A 27,984-nucleotide genomic window follows, 5' to 3' on the forward strand; every position below is an offset into this window, starting at 1 on the left:
TTCTGCACAGACTTTCGGTGGGATCCCTAGCCACAGGCAGGCTCTGAGCTATAGCAGTGTTATCCAAAGAATACGCCTGAATCCAAAACCTCTGGAATAACCAGGATTTGGATACACAGAGGACCAAGGTGAGAGGCATACTACTTCCAGGGGAAATAGGCTCAACACTTCAGCTTTTGAGGGACCTGAGTCACTAAAACATGCCTCCCCTCTTTGGGTCAGTGTCGTGGGGTCGTGGCTCAGGAACAAACAGAGTGCATTTGCCCTTCCCCTGCTCTTAATTACTGTGTGGGATACCATTAATGGTCATGGTGTTTGCAAATAGCTTTTAACTACGTTTTGAGGCAGCTTGTGCCCTGTACCCACTGTTTCAAGCTTTGGGCTGGCTCCCACCCTTGCTACCTCCAGCTTTTTCTGTGCTTTCCCCTTACCTCCTGCATTGCTGCCACCAGCAGGGCTGTGTAAAGCTGGCAGAGCAGTTGGGGGGGGCTGCAGCAGACATCTGGGGCTTTTCAGTAACTGATAGAAGCCATGTAAAGTTGAACCTAAACAAATGGTAAGAATGGATATAGGGTCTGTGTTGTACTGTAAACACTCTTTGGTAGTGGTGAGCATCTGAAAAACTGTATTGCTGATAAGGCACTTGAGCTGAAAGTCTCTATGTCAGTGAAACACTAGGATTTAAATGACGGAGCACAGAAGATAACTCTGTTTCTTTGCTCCTGTCTCATGCAGCAAAGGAGAGAGACCATACCTCAGACTGGTGATCAAGGTAAGAAACCATAACTTTATTACTAATGTGATTTAAAAACAAAATTAATGATGCCTTTGTGTGCACTGTGCCCAGAGCAAAAGAAATCCAAAACAACTGCTTTCCTTTTGTCAGGCACTACAGGTAAGGCTGCCTGGATGAGGAGGAAGAGTTTGTTTTTTCTCCCCCACTGTGGACAGCTGTTTTCAGAACACATGACTGACAATCCAAAGAACAAGGTTTCTTTATTTTTTGCAAATGTGGTCTCAATATTACATAATTCTCTTAAGTCTTTGAAAATTAGAGGATAGATCTCAAAGCTCCTAAAAGCCTGATCTTAGAGCCTCTTTTATGTGAGTTTCCACTGGTTTTGGCCTTCAGGATCTCTTTCTTAAATGGCTTTCCTAGAAGGAAAGGAAACTGGAAGGGGTGAAAAATACAAATTTTGATAGCTCTTACTTTTGCTAGTGGGGGTGATGATGCAGAGCTCTAAAGTGAAAGCAGAGAAGGCTGGTGACAAGGAATAGTTTAGGAATGTCTCTTCTCAGCCTCTGCCTAAGAAGGTGTTTGGTGAGGGCTTTTTTGCTGTTGCTTAGACAATGAGCTGGAAAGTCAGAATATGCAAAAGATGGCTTAAATTCTGGTGAATTTTGTCTTAGGTGTCAGGTGCTGGATGTATGTTGCTGAAAGTGTTATAGAAGTAAGCAGATAAATCTATTTTAATTGTTTTCATTAAAAAATGTTTAAAATCATAAATACTATAGGTTGCAAACAACATGAGACTAAGCAAATAATACAGTAATAGATATACACCCACATTTATACTGTAAATCAAATATACGTTGTTATAGAGTAAAAATCCATTAGTTTTAGGAAAGTTAATAAGTATTTCCAAAGAGCTGTTGCACTGCTGAGGCTATTCTAGGCTAATAGGAAAATTACTTGAATTGTTCAGCAATAACATCTTGTGTACTTGTGTCATAACAGCAGATTTCTGAAATGTTACTGAACCAAAGTCATTCTTAATTCCCGTGATGAGTGACACAGTGAGTGAGAGCAATTATCCCCAGATTTAGCTGTTCTTTTATTCTCAAACTGATGTATATTTCCACAAAACATTGACTGACTGGCTTCTAAACAACCAAAGTTCAGTCTTACGAAACTGCTTGCATGCTACTCGGTTCAGCTATGTGGCTCAGTATTTGTGGTGTGCAAGGAACTGCCTGTGCCTATTGTTTTTGTTCCCAGATTAAATCTCCGAAGGCTTTGGCAGCCTCTGTTGAAGTCATTGGGCTCTCAAAATGCTCACAACTTTATTATGTTGATGTTAAAAGTGTTGGAATTTTCAAAGGCCCACCAACCAAATATTGCAAATGACAGTAGCTAAACCTTTTCATTTTATACCATCACTCGTGTGACTTGGAGACCATTCCGTCCTCCAAATGTACATCTGTTGGAGCAAAGGGTTACCAGAAACAAGTAACAGGGATATCAAGACCATTGCTCAATAACCACAGCCATAATTTTGCAATATTTATTGTGCTCTGCAGGAGTTTTCCTGGGATCAAAACTTGGCTGGTTTTATTAACAGTATTCTCAGTTGTGTCACATGGATTGTTTCATGGTATTAGAGCTGAATGCTGTAACTTGCCATTTCAGAATTGCTAGTTATAGATTTTGCAGGAGTGTATTTGCATGCTGTAGCCTCTCACAAAATGCTATGTAATTTGAATACCACCCTTATCCATCTGGTATGTCCCTCTGGTATGTATCACTGCCCAGGAACTGTGTCTGGACACCTTTCCTATTTAACCTGGCTGATCTTACATTACACAATCAGGTGCATTATTTTCAAAATGTGTTCTTGAGTGTTTAGGTGTAAACTGACCCAAGAGAAGCATACAGGTAGTTGTCAATTAAAGCAGCTTTTAGAAATGATGTATGGGGATTTTAAGATGACCTTCATGTTTTTTACCAAAAGTCAGCCTACAAAGAGACACAAGTAGAATCAAATGTATTTACTTGCATAGCTAAGATACACAATTTTTTTTCAATTGATTTGTATGGCTTTCTGGAAAAAAAAACTATTCTTCTTAAGCAGCAGGTAAGGAAAAGAATATGGATAAAATATTTGGGGAGAAATGTGAAAGGAAATTTAATATATTTAATCTTATTATACATTTTTCTACATTAAAGTCAACAGGCTGCAAATATATTTTGCTACAAAGCTTTGTGTAAGAAATATCTCTATAAGAAAATACATCTCATTAAACATTTCCTGTAAATAAATTATCCCAAGTAACTGTGTTTTGCAAGAGCAAGATGGTGGGTAGGCCAATGATAAGAAGAGCTAAAAATTGCTGAGACCCCATTTCTGCAACCACCCTCCTCATGCTGGGTATCAATTTCTTTTATATAGTGACAATGAGACCACTTGAGTTCCTCTGCTGAGCATGTGCTGTGTCAGTGTAAATAAAACTTGCAAAATTGGTTCCTGGACTTTTTTAGTATCTTGAAATTTCTGAGCCTTATTCCTGTTCCAGTGACTTTGGAAAACACTGGAGTAAGCAGAGTTGTGATGATAGGACTCCAAGATAGAACTCAGACTATTATAAAACAGAAGCTCCTGTCTCTGAGCAGTCCCTCTAGGTCAATAAAAACTAACTCCAGTAGGGAAAGAGGTGTGTGAAATACTCTATCTTCAGACTTTTGCAAAACATAAGGGCAATGTAGCTGAGGTCTGTGCTCTAATTAGGAAGGCTGAGTCAAGTGGTGTAGCTAAGCTAAAGCTTTAAAGCATCCCATTGGTGGAAAAAGGTGTCAGGTAATGGTGGCATGGTCTTCAGAGTTAAACTACATACTAGTCTGCCCATGTTGTTCAGAACTGAATAAACAGAAAAGTCTCTTGTATTACAGAACATGAAAATGGGTAATTATAAATGGGTAATTACAACTTAGCAGTAGGTCAGTTATAGAATCAGACTTCTTTAAAGTAATATCAGTCTCTTTACCAAAGTTTATACAAAAGAATATTTGCAAACAAGTAAAATTTCAAAAGTTTGAAAAGACCTGGGAGACAAGTCAGGGAACAGAGGTTGTCCTTTTTTTAACCAGGACACAAACAATGAAGGGTTGGCAGCTGTTTCCACAGTCTGTGTATTTCCATCATTGCTGGCAGAACACTCCAGAGTGAGAGGACTTCAATTTCAGGCCAAATATGTGCTGGAGGCTGGTATGTTGTGGCATCACATGATGTTTAACAAGTCATTTGTGATCATACCATCTTCTTACATCCTCTTCTGCAGGAGACGAGGTGCTCAAAAGATCCAACTCCTTTTTCTTTGCTGTCTTGAGAACAAATCCATTATACTGCTGCAGAGTCCCATAAAATGTAAAAATTTGAGCTTGTAGCAGTATGCTCGAAACACCTCAACAAATGTCTATATCCTCTATTATTACAGCAACAGAGAAGCAACTTCAAAGCTTTTCATATTAAGCACTTCAACACTCTGCTATTTCTTTTGGAAATGTCTATAATGCAAGAACGCTTAGGCAAGGAGAGTATATTTAGGACTAATGAGGAACTGCCTGTATATAATTCTGGATTCAGCATGCACACATACTTGCTTCATCTGTTCTACCCAATGTATATTAGCAGTAAACGAGGCAAATACAAGTGATTAAGTTCCTTACTATGACATTGAACTACATAAAGCATTTCAATTTACCCATGTATAGGAAACAAAACCTCTTTAAATGCCTCCTCTTAGATAAACTGCTGCTATTTTGAAATTTTGAGATAGCCAGTTTTCACCTTCTTCATAAGGGCCTGCAAAACATAGCACTCTTGTCCTGCAGGAGTGCTTTCTTTGCTGAAGTGTCAGCCCTGAATAACAAGGGCATGTGGACATTCACAGTAACTTTATTTCATTTCTTACACCTGCAATGTGGCCAATAATGCGTTGACAGATGAGTCTTCCTGGCATGCACTGCTTCCTATAGGAGTACAATGTATACAATTTCTGTGGCAAATCCTTACCACGCTGGAGACCCACTGTAGCCCTAACACTGAACCCCTGAAACATCATGGGACAGCACAGCAAGGTAAGGTGACATTCATTTCCACTCTACTTGCTTGCATACTAGCATTTCCCACAAACTGTAGAATTATTTACAGGAGAACTGGGCGGTAGGTGAGCCCCAGCTACACTTGTGTTTACCACCAGCTCAAAAAGAAATGCATTTGGCGTGACTTCTACTCCTACTCTAACTGTTACTTTAGCCATTCCACTTTCATTTGCAGTCCCCTTTTTCCACCATGCCATAATGCATCAAACACATAAAGCCACAGTCACTTTTACTATTTCCCAATCCTTGTTCAGATTTTCTGGCACACATGAAGTCTTGATTTAGAAGAGGAGGTTGCATCTTTCCATACTTTGCAAGACAAACCCTTGGCACAGTCACATCGTTGGAAAATCTCCAGTCCATGGGACCCTTTCTTGCGCTGTTTGGTGCACACCTCCCCCTGATGCAACACAGGCTTGCAAATTTTGGTCCAGAAATGGCGAGCACAGCAGTGTCCCTCAATACAGTCTGATGACCGTAGGCAGGGATCTCCTTCATGTCCTAAAAAGAGCAACCAAATTATTTTATCTCATGGGAAAACATGAAAGTACAGATTCAGTGCAGACTTATGCAAATGAAACTCAGAAAAAGGAGAGGTGATATTTCCACCTGTGGCTATTTGAAGGATGTAAACACAAGACTTAGTAAGGAGAAATTCTGCTACAGGATTGTAAGCACAATTACAAGTGTTCAATTACATGGCTATTACAAGAGGAGGATGTCTTCAGTCTTGCACAACTGATAACATGATTGTCAGTCCACATCTGATACAGAGAAGAAAGCAGATGCTGTTTCAATCACAGGAATGTCGGTTGACATTACATCACTTTCTGAGTCATGCTGTGAATTCTCACAATAGACATTCACTCTCTGTGAAATTACTGCCTATTTCTGGTTTCCACCACTGTATCTGAACAGCAATAATATGATTCATGACATGAAGGAACAGAGCAGTCCAGCCCAAGTGTGATCTTACCTTTTATGTGTGACAGCTTGGATCGGGGCCTCCCCAGGTTGTGCCATCCCAAATCCTTGCTTGCATAATGACCATTCTTCTTGTTGCGTGGCCCTTCTAGAGCAGGGATGTGAGGAGTAAGGATGCTTTCAGTTACTGGAATGCAAATACCTGCAAGGAAAAGACAGTCACTCAAAGATCTGCATAAGAGGAAAAGCAGCTGAGAGACATGCACTGACCAGGTCAGGATGATGAAAGCACTGGGGTTTGACCTCAGTGACGCTCAGCTCCAATCACACGTTCACTTCTGGTTCCTGGCACTTAGCTTCACAACAGCTCTGCTTCACTCACTGTCAGATGCTCTCTCTATCACTCTGGCTTTCTGGTCTGAGCCCCTGGAGACCTCCTTACAGACATGTCTCTCCAGCCTCCAGAGGAAAGTATGGGAATGCAAACAGTATAGTTATAACCCTCCCCAGCCAGAGTAGATTCAGGATTCATGAAGTCTCCTTTGCTTCCTTAAAATATGACTTCTGTGCAGTCTTCCAGTGGATCAAACCACATTGAATATAGAGCTGTAATTTTAGGCAGCAGCAGCAATATTTTTGTGTTTTCCCACCACAAAATATAAAAAAAGACTGGTAGTACCTGACCCCTAAACATAGAAATACTATTCAAGAAAATTAGGCAGATTGGCATGAAGTAGACGACTAAATTTTCTTGGTTTAGAAATAGAAGTGCCATCACCCAGGAAAAAACACTTGCTGGGCACACACACAGAAACAGATGATGTCAAAAGGCTGATTTTCTGCAGAAAAGCCCAGAGCTGGCAGCCATACCATTGTTGCAGCGGTTCCCGGGACAGCACATCCCATCCCGGTGGCAGCGCTTCTTCTTTCTCCGGCACATCATGCACGCAGACGTGGCTTGGTGAGGGCTGTGGCAGTACCGCCCAACCTCGCATTCCTTGTCGTTAGTACAAGGATAGGCCTAGTGGGGAACAGAAAGGTTTACAGTGAGGCACTCTTTTGTACAAGGAATGGATGCAGCCCATTAAAAACACCCAACAAAACAAGCAAACAAAAAAACAAGAAAACAAACTATCACCAAAACCTCCAAAATAAAACGATACCTGAGGTAACAATTCATGGGGCTAGGAGATGCACCTAAGGATGCTCCACTGCAGCCATAGAGCAATTTTTAAGCTCACACAACTGCTGGCCATTGCTTAAAGAATAAGAAAGATACAACCTGCTCACTCGTAATTTAATCTTTCCTTATGTCAAATGTATGTGGGCACAAGAGATCTCATATTTTTGTGGTTTCAGGGATCGGATTCATAGACAAGAGCTTAAAACTCCACAATGAAGAATCAACAGGGTCATGAAAGCCATAAAAATACTGAAACACACCCTCCAATAGGCAGCATTTCATTTGAAACTCCAAGGAGACATTTTTCCTTTGACAGCTGTCAAACACACTGGTAGATAATAAGCTTAGTGTCGTCACAGTGACTATCTGCATTGCAGTCATTCAAATGTCTTTGCAACTGCACCACTTGTCCCTGGCCCACACCAGTGGGACTCCTTGGAAGTGAACAAATATCACTGGTCACCATTTCACTTTGATAATCTTTAGTTCACTTACTGTCTTAGAATACTCCTTAAACTTGCCACCTGCTAAACAACACCCTATGGTATGCAGCATGGAATATATTATAGAGCACAAAATATCTTGCACATATAATTCCCTGCAAGCAGATACATGGGTATACAATCCTTCTATATTCATCAGAGCCAGCATTAACTCACAGGAAAACAGCCTTTTTAAAAAAGGATGCAAAAGCACTGCATTCTCCGATAAAGTTTGTTCCTACAAAAGGAAAAGACAAGCTGCTTGAAGGAGACATAATAACACATAACTGCCACATTCCAGGATGCTTTCTGCTGACTCCCACACAGCTACAACTATGCTATCTTTCTGAATCTAATTTTACTGCCTATTAAATTAATTACAGATTTTTTTTTCCCCATTCCTCAAAATTATACTTGAGGAATTTGTTGAGATAAAATAGGTGACAATAAATTCTGTGCACTTCCTGGAAAACTATGTGTACACTTCCTCAATTAATTTTCTCCAGTATTTCAAAGAAATAAAACTGCTGCTTTTCAAAATGATTTTTCAATAAATTGTTCACCCCAAACAAAAAGGTCAACATCATCATTGCAGTGTAGAATGATTACTTTTCTGTAATCATATTTTAAATCAAGACTTATATTGCTCTCAGAAAAGAAAAACTGCGAGGCCTTTGACAATTCACTTTGAAAATTGTTCCTTTATATGGAGAAACTCTTATTTATCTATCTTCATACCATTCTGTTGAGAATCACATAAGAAACAAGAGGTCTTCTAATAAACCAAACAGATTTCTCTAATGTCAGTAGTCGGAGGGGAAACTAAGCCGTTTTTCATGTTACTTCATGAGTTGTTTTCTTTGTCAAAATTTACTTCACAGTACCAGAAGTGCTGGCTGGATATTTCCCAAGTGCTGTTGTCTCATTACTTCTGCCCTCTGAATATGTGGCTTTGAGAATTTTTCCAGGATGCAGCTGTTTGGAGTAATCTGAAGGACGTGGAAGTTTTTTAGCCTTAAGAGCGAACATTTCCTCAAGAGGATGAACATCAAAGAAGGACAGATCTTGTAAGCTAGGAGTACTAATAAAAGAAAAATGCAAACACTCACCTTTTTGGTACTCTTAAGGCATAAGCGATTCTACTTATTCTTGCGAAGCAGAGCTAAAGTGCTTTTCCCTCAATCTCATCACTCCTTTCCCTCATTTTTCCACAAATAAATAAATAAAACTGACTTAAAATTTATTATACAATTACCGTAAAAGTAAGACGTCCCTGATTTAAATGATACCTTACTAACCTAAGGATCTTCCAATGCAAAAAAAAGTGATTTTATATAGACTTGTGCATGGTTATACTGGGTTTAGATAATATTAACTCTGCTAGCTGGAGAAAATGCAAATAAAAAACAGATGGACTGGCTAAAACCTGGAGATGAAGGCATTTTAGACCCTTGTCTGTCATCAAGACCTTCATAACCACATCTTTTTTCCAATATGGGCATGTGGTATACACCTGCAACTTGTCAGCAAGAAGCCTACTTGCAGTTTTATTTTGGTTCCTCAAATAGCTTTTCAAAAAAAAAGAGTTCCCTGATCCTGAATGGTGCTAATGAATGCTCTCAGATACCCTATCTAGTGATTGCTTTACTTTTGGCTTTTAAGCTGAGTGACATGGAAAAGATATTTCAAGATATGTATCTAATTGTCAGTTCTAAGCTCTGTCCTTGAGAATGGTAAGAGTAATAGAAGACAACTTCAAAAACTGCTAGGGAAATCAACACAACCCAGCCTTTCTTCCTAATCTAGAGCCCATTCCTAAATAAAAATAATACTTTTGAATTACAATAAGCCAAAACTAACCTACCTTAGGCAAATGAACGCAGCACATAAAAAAAAAATTCTGTTACATGTAGCTCAGACAACACCTAGCAAGTCCAGTGAACCTGTCATATATAAAACCATCTTGCAAATGCCTGATGCCATCAACTGTTTCAATCTGCCAAAACCACCACGCATTTATAGCCTGGCTATCAATCACAGGGACCTTGAAACAAAAATGCCTATATAGCCTTGTGTCTGTTTCCTAGTCACTAGACATTCATTGGAATAATTCTTGCTCTCAGGAAAGTAATTTCTATTGCTGAGTAGCATTCATTATTAAAAGAGAAAAATAAAACAAAATAATATATTGTGTACATAGCCTTTGCTAGCAGGAGGGAAATGCATCCATAATTATTCCTTTGTTGTCAGTTGAGTCAATCTAGGCATATTTCTTTCTTAAAATACAGGGTAAAGAAAACACACTTGTAAAAATGTGCATGTTAACTATTGTCTATGCATAAGTCAAGGTTTTCAAAATCTCCTACACCACAGCGCCTGGTACAGAGTCTTTACGTTCAGAGAATTGTGGAGAACATTTCCTATATACAACACAAAGACACAGATCAGTCCCAGATGCAGAGGGAAGAAGCAAGCTGTAAACCAGCTCTACTTCCCCAGCAATGATAACTAATTCTATAAGGCACATCATCCCTTCACATTCTTCAGCTATACGTATCATTTTCTGGTTGTAAATCTCTATCCACTAAACATAGCTTTGATATCATGGGAAACCAGATGAAACTGAGATAAAATATGTAGCACTCCCTGAAGCTGCATTTAAACAATCTTATTTTTTTATCCCAGTTACAGGCAATCAAGTCACCCGTAGGATGACATAAACTAGATTTGCCTGTGATAATGAGTCACATTTTCAGAATGTGTTGTCTGATTAGGAGCATTGTTTACTGACATGTTTTTTCCTCAGCCATTCCAATTATTTTTGTATCCTTGTATAAAAGACACTGTTGATTGCTTGTCCAAAAATTTACAGCAAAGGGATTTTTGCAATGTTGGAGGATTCAGGCTAGGTATTGAAATGGGTGTTGCTTGTGCTGTGCCAAAATGTCACCTGCATCAGTCCACCACGACTAACCTTTACCAGTAAGGTCACAACAACACAGAAATGTTGAACTTTTCTCTTGAAGAGAGAGAATATTCCTTCCCTTCCTGAATTTATATTCAAAATTCCATGAGTGCATGATAGAAGTGCTCAAGGGAAATTATGCAGACAATAGAGGAGAAAAGTTGGGGATTTTTATAGTTGAACAAGTCCTTCCAGGCTACTGAAGATCTTCCTTTTTTTATTGACTTCCCAGGAAGGCTGAGTAAGGAACTGACTGTCTAGATTTTGTGACTAAGTGGGTAATGTCGTTCCCATGATTTGAGCAGTGAGGTTTGTGTTCACCTTTGTCTTCCCCTTTTGACAGAGGACCTCTTAGCCCCTCTTCTCAGTGCAATGACATTTTCTTGATATTTTTTCTGGAGTCATTTGCTATCACACGTATTTTATAGGCACAACAGAGTTTCACTGCAAGCTGTAGCAATACTAAGTGGTGAGACTGCTGTGCTAAGAAGTCAAACAGTTTGAGTCTCTCTGTCTGGCACTATAAAAAGTAATGGAGAAACACTCCAGGGGAAGAGTAAGACAGATGCTGTAATGTGCTGAAGGGTGGGGAGACTGATGGCAAATATACTTTACTGAGCTTTGGGAGATAAGGTCTTGAATTTCAGCATGGCTTCCAGCAAATAGTTGAAGACAATATTCCCAGCCAGGTCTTGGTCACCAGGCTCTCATTTGTTCGTATTATGAGGTCTCATTTGTTTTTATGCTGAAGTACTCCCCGCCATACTAGCTAACTATGTCAGTGAAATTTACCTAGGCTGTGTCATCACTTATGCAGCACAAGCAGTCCTAGACACCGCTGGCTTCACACCCACCTTCAACGCTGAGAGGAGCTGTGCCTAAATATGTGTTCTGATGGAACAGATATCAGTAGTGATTCCCCCAGAAGCAGTTAACTTTTTTTTTTAAACACGTCATAAAGTCCAAGTGCAGAGTCAGTCCTGGCAGAAAACCATGGCTACTACCACTCCCAGCAGAAGAAACAGCATGGAAGTTGTCCATTAGCCTTTCACTGCAGATGCCAAGCAGCACTCAGTAAGACAGATGAAGTCTCATGCATCACAAAAATGACAGTATCACTGCACTTACCGTACTGGACACTCTGCTGGATTTGGTCCACACAATCATCCCCTGATGATAGTGGGGACTGAACTGAAGAAGAGGAGAAAAGCCTCGACCAGTTGTACAGCCAGAAAGTGAGAGCTCTCCAGAGCTACCAGGTCAGCCCTTTGTCATCCTCTCTCACTTGGCCAAGAGGCAGTAGCTATATTGCAAAGGTGAGACAAGGAAATGGACACGTACATTATCCCAGGAATGGCCTTGCTTCCCAGGTACCCGTACGTTAGAAAACAAATTTAGGCTCTTACTCGGTCTTGTACGTACTATCCCTATTTATTCATATCCTGTGCAAGTACCCGTGCCGCTAGGCTATGCTACCACATACTACAGACATGTCTTCTGCTGCTGCCAAAATCTCTTCTACATCACATTTACACAATCTTTTATATTCACACAGTGCCCATGAGACAGCTTACCACAAATGAATTGGTACTGCAACTCACTCTATTACTCACTTGTTACTTAAGGAAAAAAGGTTATTTTCTCTATTTCAATTAATCATATTTCTGTAAATTTTAAAATAATGACTGTGAAGGACATGGAAGCTGGCCTCTCTGCAGCCAGTATGCCGGCTAGATGATCAAAACTGTCCTGAACTATAGGCAAGAGGACAGAGTTTCCAACCTCCACTTGAGAGATGAACAAAAGAGCTTGTTTGCCCTTTAGTCTTGGGCATATTGCTTAATATTCCAAAGCCATCAGGCACAATGAAGCAACTAACTGGCTCAATCATGGTGAGAGTCTCTCCTTCCCATCCTGCTTTGGACAGGACAGAACTATCTTTCAGAGCAAGGACTTGATCCCCATGGAGCAAACATATGAAATAGCCACAGGGGTGCCATGTTTTCTTTTTCTTTTCTCTTTCTCTGAAGAATTAGTAATCCAAATTAAAAGCATGCCAATAAATTAGGAAATGCAAACATATGCTTTAACCAAATAGCCCGCTGTCAAGACTAACTACAAAGAATGCAAGTCATTGTTTGGCTCCCCAGTTGGGCCTGATTCTGAGTTGGGATCTCAGATTTGTTTTGGCTTTTAACAGACCAGCATTGGTGGGACAGTTGTATGCAACATGTGGCCTATAGAGCTAAATGAATACATCACATGTGGGATTTGTCCCACTCGCCTCTTTGGAGACAGAGTGAAGAACCTCTCTATGAAGTCTGAGAGAAATCCTAACACGATTTCACAGGATACAAACCTTAGTAACAATGCAAATAAGAGCTCTTTATTCTGAACCACATGAATGTGATAAAGCAGAATGGAGGGGGTAAGAGGGGAATTCAAATCTTTTTAGTAACCAACTAACAAAGCAAACTCCCTGCTCCTTGTGGGTTGTCTTTTTTTTCCCTGCAAGGCAATTAAACTACTTACTGATGGCTTCTCAGGTGTATCAAGAAAAATCCACCTCTGACAGACTTCAGCCTAACTTTCTCCTAGCTGCTAAGCAGATGTGTAGGTTAAGATGTGGACGAGAAATGACCATTATTTACTACTATCTTATTGTTAATCCCAAACAAGAAAAGAGCTTATCAGCAGTCATCTGGAGCGATGTAGTTTTCCCACAGCACTGCTGATGTTGCTTTTTTCTATTCTTAGCTCAACATAGGCATAGATGATAGTGAGGGATCTCACTGTGTGCAAGCACAAAGCCATGGTTAATTTATCCCACAGAGGAAATCATGCTGTGCTCTCAGACAGCTCCAGACATGGATCCTGTCTCAGACTGAGAAACCAGAAACTCAATTCTCAGTGACTGCTGTGGCACAGACCGTTCCTGAAAGAAAAACTTACAGTAGTTGCAATGAAACAGATTTACTTCTTTCGGTTGCCATAGCAAGTTTAATGATTCAATTTTTCTCACCAAACCTCCTTCTCATTAAAATAATATATCTCTGACCCATTTCTCTGCTGGACCTAAAGAGAAAAGCACCATCTTCAGCCTCTAATCATAGGCACTTTCTTCTAGAGATAATTTATTTTTAACTCTTCAATTTAAAACAACACTGCTCTAACATGAGGTCTGATTCACAGAGTGCTACATCATGGATACATGTACTGCAGCTTCCAAAGATCCTTCCTTCAAACTGTGTGGATAATGGTCCCAGAAGCCTGCATTATTAAACAATAAATATTCATGTTTCAAAGGAATTCTCAATCCACTGCTAGACCACCAGGGGAAGAACAATTCTACAGCATGCAGTAGTTTAGCCCTCATGATTTCCTAGAGCCAAAGAAAATTCCGATCTTAACCAGGAAACAAACCTCACTGAGGTCCCTCTGTACCAACAGGCAGAACTCACAGGGGCAGTCTCATAAGTTTTCCTTGACCAAACAATAATGCCATGGAAAACAACATCCTGTTCTGCAAGCCCTAGACAGTTGTGCATGGAGCTGTGCTTAGGGGGAGTGTGTAGCTGCGTCTGGTGGAGACAAACACCTCCAAATGAACAGGGGAGCTGTGTTGCCCTATTTCACACAGCACTAGTCAGTGTGAGCGGTGACTCTCCCAGTGCAGACAGAAAAATAACCTCCAAAGATTTTTCCTGAATGAGATCTCACTCACACTGTTACCCTATGGATCTCCCAGCCCACATCATGGATTTCAACAAGCATTTTAGATCTAGACTATCTAGATCATTCCAACCTGTTATTCTACAGTTCATAATTCTACACCTGTTACAGAACTACCTACATTTTGTGTCCTACTGGGAGGGCGTAGTGTCTGTTTAAAGCTGGCCTTGGCTTCAGAAGGACATATGGAGGAAGGTAATCTGAAAGACTACAAGTGCATCAGCTAAATAATGAGCCACCTACTCTACTCGATTTTGAAGGCAGCTTCCTGCTCTGTAGGACTGGGACCTTACAGAAGACATGGCTATAGAAGGTACAAAAATTTGGGGAACAGTCAGTTTGACCCCAAATGTTACAGACTCTGTCTCACAATGTGTATGATTCATATTGTCTGGTGAACTACCAGCAGCAGCATCACAACAGAGCATCAAAACCATGTTACGTAATCTTTGAAGTCAACAGTGTAGTACTAAATCAGTGTGACAGGAAACCTCCAGGTCTTGATTTTACATCATTTTCAAATGCACCACCAAAGGCTGCTCAAAAAATGAAGGTTTGTTAACATGTGCTTCGTTCTATGTCCAGTCTTTTCAACAGACTATTCTTGCTCTTTTATCTCTGCCTTTTCCCCACCCCTTTTCTGATGGTTTTGCTTTTTAGTTTTGTCTCTAATTGGCTATTTATCATCCATTTCAGCATGAGATTCTTCTGGCTTTTTGATAAATATGTTTACTGCGATGGGTGAGCAGTTGGAATACTAAGAATACTACCCAGATGAAAACAGCTAGCAGACCCTATGGCTCCTGAAGTACCAGGCACTAAACCAAAGGGAAATAAACAGATGATGTGGTTGGGTGTAGAATAACACTGCTGGGAACAGGCAGCAAGTTACTGTTTAACACCTGGGTCTGAACATCCACAAATCATGGCACGCTTTCAAGGTGGAGCTTTAATTTGGAGCCATCTCTGTAAGCATATATACAAAGCAAGAAAAATGAGATGACAGCTTTACCTTCTCTAGTATTCCTGCTAAGCGAGTAAACTGCCTTTGCTTTCAAACATTCATAAAATCTAGAAAAACAAGGGGGAAAACCTGTCTTACTGAAGTCAGTGCAGAAACTCTTCTTTGTCTGCTACACTGCCTGGAGAGTGTTTTCAGGTTATAAACATTTGTTCAGCATCTGCAATCCTCACCCTGGAAATGACTTTTTGGTATTCCTTACAGAATACAGTTTGCATTGCAGAATACGAAGCATTTAAGACACCATTTTTCAAAATGCACTTTCTCTGGTTCTCATATTTAAAAGGACAGCCCTGCAAACATGATTTTGTGGCAGCTGGAGAGACAGCCAGATGCCATATGTCTGAGAAGGATGAACTGCAGTCTCCACCTCAGCAGAAGACTGCTGACCACAACCTAACATCATTACCAAATGTCAGTATTATTGTCTCCTTCCCTTATGGTCATTTATGTGAGAACACCTGGCTCATATGCCTCTTTCAATCCCCAATTCTTTCTCTATGCATCAGAAACCACCACTGTCATCTGATATTCCAAACACCTTCCCTCTTTTCCTGTTTTACGTGAGCCCTCTGCAATGTGATGGCTGTGACTGCTCCACTGCGAGGGGAACTGAGAATGCCAAAGCAGCTACAGAGAATGAAATCAGACATCAAAAATCCATCAGTCCAGCTTTAATGTCAGAACAAACAAACAACTTTGGGGCACGTGCACCACCTCCCACTTTCCAGTCTCTTGTACCACAGGTGATTCAGAGGCATTGCCACAGAAGTCCACGAGTTTTAAGGAAAAATAAAAAAAACCAAAAAAAGTTAATATTTCTTCAGTTTTTACAATTGGTCTGCATGAGTGAGACTGAGAAACAGGACAAGTCAATAATGCAGCTTGGGGCTTTCCTTTTCATAGCAACAGGAAGAATTACAATATGAGAGTGCAGCTCCTCATTCTGACTCATTCTAGGAGCAGTTGTGCTTGGATGAGGAGCCAGCAGTGCTTATGCAATGGGACTACCTGCAAATAATCAGCTGTCCTGGGAAAACACTTGGTCACAGCCCCCTGAGGGCACAGGCAACCTCCCTGAAGTGCTTACACTCATATTGCTGCTCAGCTGACTCCTCAGTAAGAGCAAAATGAAAACTTGCAATACTAGGCTATTAAGGCAAATTATCACAGTTTACTCAAAGAAGGCCAAAGATGAGAAAGAGAAAGGATCCCTAAAAGCTTCATTAAAAATGCCATTGTACTCTTATTATATGATTAAGTTGGAACTGCCTACCAAACTTCAGCCTGTGGTAAATAACGTAGCAATCAAGGTTTCAACACTATTCACCCTTTTCCCCCCTTTTCTTTTAAAATGCTCCTGGTTAATTTTGCACAAACAAGAAAACGGGAACAGCACAGCAAGGCAAGAATAGCTTGTGAGTAAAACCAGATGAAGACTAACATATTTACATAGTGTAATGACTTCACTATTAATTCAAACAAACCCAGACCCCCAATTCTCAGAAGAGAGAATGAGCACATGTAGTCCAAGAGGCAAGAACAGGGTGGCTTCAGACTACATTTACGTCTGGAGTCCCTGAGTTAGTGGAGACTGCTCTTGGTTTCAGTCTGGAATAGTCACTGGGGGACTATCTTTCATTCCAGACACTGTACTCTGACTACACCCTCTTCTCGATCTTATGGGCCCCTTTGCATTTTCAAGCAAGACTTCCTTCAGTGCTAGGGACCACGACACAAAAGAGACAGAATGGTAGGATTTCAGAAAACACCTAATTTGTAGGAAAAAAGCCTGACTTAATCTGATAGAAATGGAAGAAAAAAGAGAGGGGAAAGAAAGAAAGAAAGAAAGAAAGAATAATCCTACACAATTTCTGAATCAAGCCAAAATGGACACTGTCCTATTCTAGTCATTGTCAGCATGCAATTACCTAGAATTCTGGCATTTAACATGGAATTAGCCATAAATCTGTTCTCTGCCCTCAAAATAAATGGTTCTGCCACTGAGACTTGCATTTATCATCTTCCCTGCTACCTTTTACCCTATCTTCTGAACTTATGTTTTCAAGCACTCTCTTCTTGTCTGAAAATAATATTCTTTATGTGGAGTTACAGAATCTCTGCTTTGTTCCTAGATGTCTTGGATGCTGGTCAACAAAAAGTCATTAAAAAGTTTAATCCCCTATGTTTGGCACTACATCAGACTGAGAACAATTTCTTTGTAACAGCCTTTGGAATAAATACTCATTAAAGGGGGGGGGTGCTTTTTCCTTATACTGGTCACCCACATTTTATAGTGGGTGGCCCTTTCGTTTATCCCATTACCGTTACTACATTTCCACTTCTAAAGCTAAGCCAGATGCAGCAACCTGATACTACTTTTTAGTTCTTGCATCTTTATTATAGTGAAAACTTCAGTGCATATCTGATTCGTGTTAGGAAAGGCAAAGAAGCAGGAACCATGGTAATATTGTACCACCTTCTTGACAACTTCTATTCTGCATGAGCTGAATTTCCTAGGGTACTGCGTACTTCGTTAGCAGGCATTTTTCACATTTAAGTGCCCTGGAGTGCAAACACAGAGTCAATCTATATATGAGTTCCTCTTGTTGGCATTGTAACCTTGCCCAGAGGCAGTGTCTAGGTCCTGTGCTTCCTTAGAATTCTACATGATCAGTTCTTTACCTGCTAGATAGCCTACATAGCAAAACCAACAAGGGCAGAGAAGATTTTAAGTGTTTTACTTCATTGGTTTTGTCTGCCTTTTCTATTTTCTTTCTTCTTTCTTTCAAGCAGATGGGCCCAAGGTAGTGGGGTTTAAATGGCTTGCTGTGCCAAGGCCACATAAGAAGTGCACAGTACAGAAATAATTAATTTAACTGCATGATTATTTCTTTTTTTCTGAATTTGTACCCTTCCTTTCAGACATGCTAAATATAAGTGATAGTGACTGTAACAATTATCTCCTTTATAAAGAGACACAAATCAAGATGACCACATTTACCAGCCAAGTAGGAAAAAATGTGTCCTACTTTTGAGTGATAGCCATGGAAGCATACTTTATAGAAACATCTCGATTTTGTAAAGCATATTTTACAGACAAACTTAGTCTATTTAACAACTGGCAAAAATCTTTTAGAGCATGGCTATGTTCAGAGTTCTCCCTAAACTTCATGTTGAAACCAAATATTGACCATGGCTATGTGATTATCACAAAGGAAGGTTTCCTGCTAGAGTGTTTCCCAGAAGATACGGAGATAGGATTTATTGTTTTCCTATACTTCACATGACACGCCAGAGAAAAAAAAAAAGAATTTGAATTAGACAGATAAAAATATTTGTAACTAAGTCTTGGGTAGTTTACTAGCAGTAGTGAAGTTACTCAGATGCTTGACATTATTTACATGTTTATGCTTCTGATAATATATTTGTAATAGTTTACTGTACACAAAACATGATTCATCTCTTGGGCAACAGATTATTTTCCTATTACATGTCAAGGAGGCAGAAAAGCAGACTAGACTGACATGAATTAAAAGTACTTCATCACAGAAAAGTAATGAACACTGGGTGGTTTTCCTTAGTCATGAGAAGGGTATTTCCCAAGTCAAGCAATTCCCTTTCAGTTTCCTGTTCCTCTAACTCTCCAGGAGACAGGACTCCTCCGAATACATTGGAATTAAAACAACTAGACAACACATTTGCTTGGCAAGGTGCCCTGTGGGCCATGTCTTTAGCTCTGACGAGCACTTGGCCTTGAGGATCTCTCTCCACCTGCACTGAACCAACTCTTACATCAGTGGTGGTTACACACCTGCTCTGCTGAAAGAGCTGCAAAACCCACCGGGCAGCTCTTTGCATAACAAAGTGACTAAATTCACCTGAGTGTTTGCATGTTTTGTGAAAAAACACAGGGAGAAAATCCAAACAGAAAATGACCACTTTCCCACAGACCACTCATTCTCAAAACGGGCACAATTCCCATTGTCCTAAGAAGTTTTTCCCAAGTAGGAAAATCATAAAGTAACTGAGTATCAGTCTTTAAAAGTTAGAGTGTTTTCTAAATCTGGTGGATTTTCATTGAAAACAATTCAAAGGTTCATATGAGATAGGAGCAATCAGTACTTTGCCTACTAAGAGGAGCTCTCTAAACTGAGGCCCTGGGGCGCAGTCTTGCTGCTACTTGCTGCCTGAAAACCCAGAACTGATTGTTTTGGTGCACTGTTATCATTTTAACCAACAGAACCTCCCTTAAGCACATCCCTTTCAGGACCTGGCCTGAAGGCAAGACATTGCTTATCTTAAAGGGTTAAAAACCAGGAGATAACATATTTTAGAGAGGTAAACTATGTCGTAAAGGAAAAACATACGTTTACATCACTATAAATAAATGACCAGTCAAAATTCTTGGTTTGAGGGTGTCAGGCTATCTTTAGCTGCAACAATAGGGTGTATGAATTACTCAATACTTAGCTCAAGCCTTAGATAGCACATAGTGTACTTACATAGTTATTATCTAATGTAAGTATATTTAGCCAGGTTTATTCAATTCAAAAAAATATTTTCCTCAGTTAAACCAATGCAATCATGCTGAAGCCTATAGACTGACTGTGTGAAAGAGCATAAGCACAGATACTGAGAAGTCCCTCAGTAAAACATGTCCTAAGTATACTGTCCATCAGTTAGGCCTCTGTATAAGTCAGAATATTTCTTGAACATAAAATACAACTACATTGCTATTTTGATATTTTTCTAACACGTTCTGAGAGAACATAATCATTCTGCTCCAAAACATCCCTTTCCAAGCATTTTCTTATTTTTCCTTATCTTGTATTAACAAGACTTACCATGCTTGAACATGAGACCTGGCAAAATAAAGGAAGAAGCACATCTTAGTGCAGTTAGCCCATTTTTCTTTAAACAGAGGACAAAGGTCTACACACACACCCTTGCAATCACTGACCTATTTCTCTGCTGTAGTTTTAAGCCTTCATTATAAAACTCAGTGAAGGGAGATGGAAGGCACTGACAAATATCAGCACTAGCAGCAGTGAAACAATCTGTCACAGCACTAAGACCCAGCCATTTGTAGAGTGATGGCCAGTACGGAGTGCATGCTAAGAGAAAAATACAAATGCCTGGATCCTCCCCAGCACCACTTTCAGCTATTTATACAAACATTTGCTGACTTTCTTTCCTCATTTCTTTTCAGTGTCAGCTGTTTTTCACTGATGGCTAAGCCACAGTTGTTTACAATACACCAAAAATCAAAGTTTATGATCTTAGGTCTTCAAGTCAAAGTACATCTAGTCTGGAAACGAGACTCCATCTTAGACCCAACTTTCATGTAAATACACACACATCTAAATGGAAAAACGCTCTGTGTGTTACAGATTTGCTGAGGAACTTGCAGTAGTATCCTTATCATTCCTATCAAGTGTAACTCAAGAAGGACTTTTGAGAAGTTCAAAAGAAAAGCAGCAAACCGCAGCTTAAATGAGACTCCATTAGGCAGAACTCTGTCCATGACTCTCCCAGATCACTGTTTTTATTAGCAAGCTGCATGAGTAACAGCAAAGCTATTTGTACAGTGCTCAGCAGGCTGGGTGCAGGCTCCCATCCTGCCAGAGACCTTTTAGATGTTGAATCCATCACTGCTGTTATCTGCTCTGTGAGAAAAAACCTGATGTAAACAAATGGAAATTTTGTGTCTGGCCAACAAAGGGGCTTTCCCAGCCAAAATAAGAATGAAGGTTTAAAGTTATTTGGTAAATCAAAAGGCTAAAAAGCCATGATCTTGCTATCTCTCCCTAACATGAATAGTCCTCACAGTGATCCCATGGTTTTACTAAGCTTCACAATAGATTTACTCATTACAGACTTAGCTCATGAGAAAAGATTTGAAGAGCAAGTCATCAATACATACCAGGAGAAAAATTATGAAATGTAGATTTTGTGTTAGTTGGAAGCATTCACTTCCAGTTACTTAGAGCAACTTGGACAAACTTTTGAAAAGAGGCATAGAAATGCTTTGTTTTGAGCACAGAAAAGCCAAGACCATGTCTGTCGTTTTTTCTGAAACACCACATCCACTCCTCTGTATACTGAGTAATGTCATGGTCTGACAATGTCCACCAAAATCCATTTTGTACATCTGAAATGAAACTCCTACAAAGCTTAAATAATCTGATTTGAAGACAAATCAAGTCCATGAAAATAAGTCATTAGACCAGTACTTCATTCAGAAAAAGCAGCCATAGAGCACTCCATAAATCTACTTCTGCTTCCTCTGAGCAAAACCTCAGCTTCAGTTAAGACTCCAGTCCAATACTACAGGGTAAACACATCTGAGAGAATCAACCAGATCAAAGGCTTGATCCTAAGTCTTTCTCCATTGGTAATTAGAGCTGAGACAGTCCTTCCATTTAGGCTGCCTCATACAGCCACCAAACCTACTCCAGAAATGACTTAAAGTAGCTATAAAGCATCCTACACACACGGCCCCATTCATTCTGATGGTGTTACTGACTGAGGGGTTTGTCTCCCAAGCATGATCACAGCAAAGAAACACTGCTAATAACACCTCATCTCTCCAAAGGTGCAAGAAGTGGGTAAAGTCACCCTTCATTTGCTGCCATTCAATTAACTGCTGAACCTTGTTTTCAAAAATCAGGAACTAAAATGCCTCAAAAAGCATGTCATCTCAAAAAACCCACCACTTTTTACTGAAGAGTTTACAAGAAGCAGAACTACTTACAGGCTACCAACAGTCTGACATGGACTCTTGGAGAAGAATCACCAAGTGTCACAAGCAGGAAAAAACTTCTTTTAAAAAAAAGCTGCTTTTTTTAGAATGGTCTTGGGAATAAGGTATTAGCAAAAGGAAAAACAGCAACAAGAAGTGCTAAGAAGTAGATATATAGGTACAATTTAGAGGCTGGCCTGCACCTCAGTCTAGGACTGGTGAGTACCCCGAGCAGGCCAGGCCATCACAGGTTCTATGTGAATGCTGGAGTGCTCAGGATTCCGAGGGAGGGAGACATACACATGCTTCCATGCTTGAAAAATGTGCAGCCTACATGCACATGCTAACACCTGTAATAAAAGCAGTGATGAGTTCATTTTAAACATTCCTTCACTTATCTAGATATATGTCTCAGGAGCATATAGCAGAGATATAACATGGGACCATGCTGGTGTATGGAAAATGATAACAGAATATAACAGATACCACATAATTTGCAAGTATCATTATAACCGTGCTATATCTGCTTACAATTTTTTCTACTGAGGGGCAGTAGAGAAACTTTGGTTAGAGATGAGACCTGTATTGTTTTAAGCAAAGTAGCAATAGGAATTCAGTGCAAATGCCAAAAAGATTCAAATCTAGTTCTATAGTGGATTTACAAAGAGATGAATGAAGTCCAAAGCCTTTTAGGATATGTCAACAAATCAAATTGAAAACACAGCCATTCCAACAAGCAATCTGTATGTACTTACATATTGCATATTGGTATACCTGCTGTGGAAGAATTCAGTTTAGCTATCCTGGTTAGGAAACTCGTAAGTTTTATTTGCTTCTCCCTTTTGAAAACAGCTTACTATTTTCCTTCTTTTTCTTTTATGGGCCACCAAATAACATGTGACCAAATGTACCTATTTAGTGAAAATGGGTTCCATTAGTATGTAATCTTATACTTGCATTGTTTTCTTCTGAAGGAAAATAATGGAGAACAGGTGGTGATGCTTAGCATCAGGCTCCTGTTTCTAGAATTACAATCTACTGGGAGCCACCAGCAATCTCTGAAAGCTGTCATAAGTGCTCGGAACTAGTAAGATCCAGAGCACACTCAATACGTTAAAGCTTCTCTTTGAAAATTTAAGTAGGTGTGACAGGAGAAAACTGGCTGAATGGTGCAGGGATTCTAACATGTCCCTGCAAAGGGTCGCGATTTCCTTCTGCATCCCACAATAAATAACTCAAGCTGGCCTCCATTTCCACAGCAGAAATTAGACGTTTAAAAAATTCAAATAGGTACCATATGCACTATAAACCTTTCTGGTTTAGCATTCAAATGCAGACTCATTCACATTGTTGGACAATATGGGATTTAAATTCTCCTAGAAGAACTTCAAACAGCTGTTCCTTTACACTTATTTATTCTTCTCTCAGTGCCACAAAAACAGCGGTGCCAATAAATATCTCCTTGATGTTGTTTGAAAACTTACTGGAGTCACACAGCATAAACAGTTTTATCCAGTGAGTCACAAAACCACACATCAAATGAACATTTCTTTGTTTTATCAATCCCATCCTTACCTTACCAAGTAGGAAGTGGTTTAGAAATAATTCTATGTAACCGAGTTTTCCAGTGAGTTTTCATGATAAACACGAGACTGAAACACCAGCTAACAGATCTTTCTATACAAGCAAACAAGCAGTATAGCCATGTTTTAAAATGTGACTGAAGCTGAGGAGTAAGACAAAGACAACATACATTTGTAAGGCAGTTTCAACTGACATACAATTTTACAAGAACAGACATAGAAGGCTGGCTGGAGTTCCTAACTACTTCTAGATGTCAGATATGCCAGGATGCACACTTATAAGAGGAAAGAATTAATGCAGGTTTGTTTTGTGCCACTGTAGTTTGAAGTGATAGGAATTTAAAAAATATAAAGTTATTTGCAAGGACAGCTTTGCTATTGGTGGAAATTGGTAATTTCCCACTAATTTCCACAGGAATATGACAAGCAGTACCAATTAGTCAGGTTGTACTACAGTATTCAGATTTCTTGTACAACTATATGAGATCAATGTTACATTTATTATTACTGTGGTTATTTTTGGGGGGGACCTGAGTCAAAGCAGTCCCTTCAAGTTGAAATTAGTTTATGCTTCAACAATACTTCTTTAATCAAAGAAACACTAGTTTTGTGCTACAAATGCCTTAACTAGTCTTTCCACCCAAAATCAGGTTGCTGAAGTAAGGAATATGTTAAATGGTGCCATCAGATTCATCTAAAATCAGCTGTTTTCTAAATTTTCTTAACACAGTAAACATTTCCCCTCATTTATCACACCTATTAAACTTAATCCAGATAAATAATTTTAATCTCCTCTAGCATGTGCATCAACAGCAAAGTTCTTGACCAAAAGGCAATCACGAAATTATTATTATTATTGGTAATGAGTGAACCAGAAAAAGTGCACAGCCTGATCCCAGGAAAGGTTTAATCTCCAAGAGATAGAGTAATTCTCACTCTGTTTGTGAACTGACTAAATTTAAACTTTGGAAAACAATACACATGAAAGCACATTATACCATTTTTTAAAGCAACCTCTTTTATAATAATTTTACTTTAATTCCAAACTCCAACCTTACCTTCAAAACTATTTAGAAAAGGAAATTTGCTATTCTTTGAGCAGTGAATAAAACTGAATAATTAAATTCAAAATCATAAATAATTTAGTTTTCAAGAGATCTAATTTCTTTAAGGGTTTGTTTTTTTTTTTCCCTAAAAAGAACTGAAGGGTTTGGGTATTTACAAAAATTTCTTGAACTTTTTTTATGATGTTTTCCCTTTTCCTGATACTAGAGACTGCAAAAGCAGTTCTAACAACAAGAGTATCGGTAAAAAAAAAACCCAGAAAATAAATTATAAACTTCCTGCTTAATCCACATATCATAAATGGTCTTAGTATATATACACACATATGTACAGATATATAAGTCTCATATAATATAAAAAATATCAAATTAGGATGTGGTATTACAGTAGGGAAACAATAGACATGCTCTTTACTATACCACCCCAAAATTATGTCCTTGGCTAAAATTCTGGAAGTGTTTTAAAGGTAGAAATGCTTTAGTTGCCACCTAAAATCCCTTTCTGAGTGATTGCTTTCTAAATCAATTTAAGCACAAATTCATCTGAGACTGGAGCACAAAGATAATGGATGTAGCTCTTACATAAATATCACAAACTTACAGCTATTTTACTGCTGAAATTTTCTTTCAGTTCAGAGCACTTGTGCAAGTGGAAAAAACTCAGTGTAACTCAGGAAAAAAGAGATTTTCAAAGTTTTAATAGCTTACGGTGATTTTTCTTTTCAGAAAGGAACCCTTGGATTTGAAATACACATAGCTGCTTGAAGAGGCAGCAGAGTTATAACACTGCATTTTGACAGGACAACTGGCCATTAAGTCCTTACACTACTTTTCCTCCCTCCATCCTCAATAAGATACTACTACTACTACTAAACTTAGCTCCATGGAAGAAGTGAATTCTTATCCTTGTGAAAAAAAAGGCAGCAATGATTAATTTACCAAGAAACTACAATATTAGACCAAAATACAAACATGGAATTTTTGTTTCCTTCCAGACATAATGGTTTTACCATCTTTCTTCAAAGAACAGAAATCTACATTTTCAAAACAAAGTGTTGAAAGATGAATCTGTCCTGAATTGCATCATTCTGAACTAGCTGGTGAATGGTCCATATGCATTGTTTATAATTCATGAGGGATAATGTTCATGGCACCATGATTTCAACAGTTTGCTGACAAACAAACTGTTTAACTTTTGCCCAGACTGCACTTCCCCATAAGCAGAACATTAGTACCTCGTGGCAGCACCCTTTGCAGACAAACTGCATTGCACTGCATATGACACAGTTGCTCACCCTTCTCGGTTTGTAGAGTCTGGATCCAATTTTCAAATGAAAGATCACTTTGCTGAACATTTCTTTTTCCTGTGGAATTACTGTTTGGTGAATAGGCTGCTTTCAGCCTTGGGGGTTATTTATTTAGATTTCTCTTCAAATTGTTGGTGGAAAAAGTTTTTCTGCTGGAGGGGTACCATATGCTTCTGATCTGAAGATTGACTGACTTCTACTGCATAAAAAAGTGAGTGAGCAAATAGAAATACAGACAGAAGATTAAATGATCATTACGTATCTAAATGAACTGGGAATTACAGACCCAGTTTCAAAAGTCTGTCAGATTAATTGAGTTCTAGTCTAATTCAGAGTCCTGGGAACCTAAATTTCTATTCACTCAAGAGTTTAATATAATATCAGAAAGAGATGGATAAGAGAGCATGAAAGCTGAGAAGTACAGAACATGAATGCAGCAGTAACCTGCTGATTCAAGAGCAAATGCAGGTTCCCAAAACAAATATTCTTCCTATCTGCAATATATTAGGATATTGTTCTGCTTTGAACCTGTACCAATTGTGAAAATGACACCTTTTTATTACATTGAACAATTAAAAAGAAAAAAACAGCTTTTATTCCAAGAATTTTTATGTGAAAATGGAACAGTCTCAAGGAAGTTATGAAGTTTCCATTAAAATTTTGTCTGTTTTCTCTTAAGCACTAAAAGCACTCTCTAAATTCTGATCCTACCAGGTGTTTTGGAAGCAGAATATTTTGTCAAAAAAATGTAGTTCCAAAAGTAGAAAATATGTTAGGTATGCACCTTTAAAAAAAAATATTCCAAGGCAAGTTTAGAAAATACTGTTTAAAGGCATATTGATTTAAGCACGATCATCTTCAACCTGTGCACTTCCTATTAAACTTTATGACATTTAATTTCTTCTGTGTTTCTCTTCTCTAAAAATACTCCCCATTGTGTAAATGTTTTGATTTATCAAACATCATATGTTATCATCTTCCAAATGTTTTGAGTTCTTTAAAATATCATATATTTGTTTCAAAGAGGAACATTTTACATGATAGGGAAATTCATTTTAAATGACAGGTTTTTGGAATCAATGCCATAGAAATTTAGCATGACTGATGACTGAGCCAACCAAACCTTATGCTTGAAGTCCAACCAACAAAGCATTTGTGGCCCTTGTAAATACTATTTCACACAGCCATTAAAAACACTGTGCTCAGATAGCTAATATACTATATGCACAAAAACAGCAGAATGAACAAATACACACCATTAGTTGGGATTTTTTCCACCAGCAGAAAAGGCATCAGAGATTTTAGCAAGCAGACAAGTTCAGGACAGCAAGCTCCTTTCCACATCTGCTTTAGGGAAGGGAGCAGAGCAGACTGGACTTGGTTGATTCTACCAAGAATCATGTACTGCATTAGCCATAAATGTGACAAGTGCCTTCACATCAATCAACTGGTCACAAGATGTCACATCTTGCTCTCAAGCACAGTGGAGAGGCAGCAGCTCTGCCAAGTTTTTTACTGGACCTGGATGGTTGGAATCGAGTCTGAATGCCAAAGTATTTAAACGTGTGTTAACCACGACTTTTAACAGTTTTGGAGTTTGCAGGTGGAAGAGGAGATCAAAGGAGGGTTTTAAATTTTTTTTTTAATTCTATCAATACTCATTAAGTCAGAGATGGTAATCAGAGACTGCTGCAAGGGGAAAACAGCAGAGGGAACACAATATTTTGTGAACTCCAACTTTTGCCTGGTGCAGAGAAGGATCTGGTGAAAGCAGGGAAAGACAGACACACAGACACATACCAGCACTTATAACACTGTGACTTCTATTTAGGCTCCTAAAATCTCTGGTCAAATTGACTTCAAAGATAAAACAGGAGATTACTGGGTTGTTTGACTGTAATCCTGAGTTGCTCTTTGTCCTCAGCTTTTTGTACCTATTTATTGACAGAGCCAACCAACCCTGTATTTCCCCGGCTTCAGAGTAGTTTCCATCAAAACTGTAACAACTTCGGAAACCTTGACTTTTGAAAAGTTTGAAGATATTTAGCCCTGTGTACAATGATATTTCGCAAGGGAAAAATTTACCCATTAGCAAAATT

General features: G+C 39.0%; 1 protein-coding gene across 1 annotated transcript in view; it reads right to left on the reverse strand.

Moving 5' to 3' along the window:
- Positions 1-764: 764 nt before the first annotated feature.
- The window catches only part of DKK2 (dickkopf WNT signaling pathway inhibitor 2), a 41,179-nt gene continuing 13,959 nt past the window's right edge, over positions 765-27,984 (reverse strand). The window contains exons 2-4 of the mRNA XM_032109770.1: positions 6,674-6,824; positions 5,856-6,005; positions 765-5,380 (exon numbers count right to left, since the gene is read on the reverse strand). Coding sequence (XP_031965661.1) covers positions 5,130-5,380; positions 5,856-6,005; positions 6,674-6,824 — 552 coding nt within the window. The 3' untranslated portion in view covers positions 765-5,129. The remainder of the gene's footprint in view (positions 5,381-5,855; positions 6,006-6,673; positions 6,825-27,984) is intronic.

Source organism: Corvus moneduloides, chromosome 5, assembly GCF_009650955.1.
Source record: "Corvus moneduloides isolate bCorMon1 chromosome 5, bCorMon1.pri, whole genome shotgun sequence".
Taxonomy (NCBI): Eukaryota; Metazoa; Chordata; class Aves; order Passeriformes; family Corvidae; genus Corvus; species Corvus moneduloides.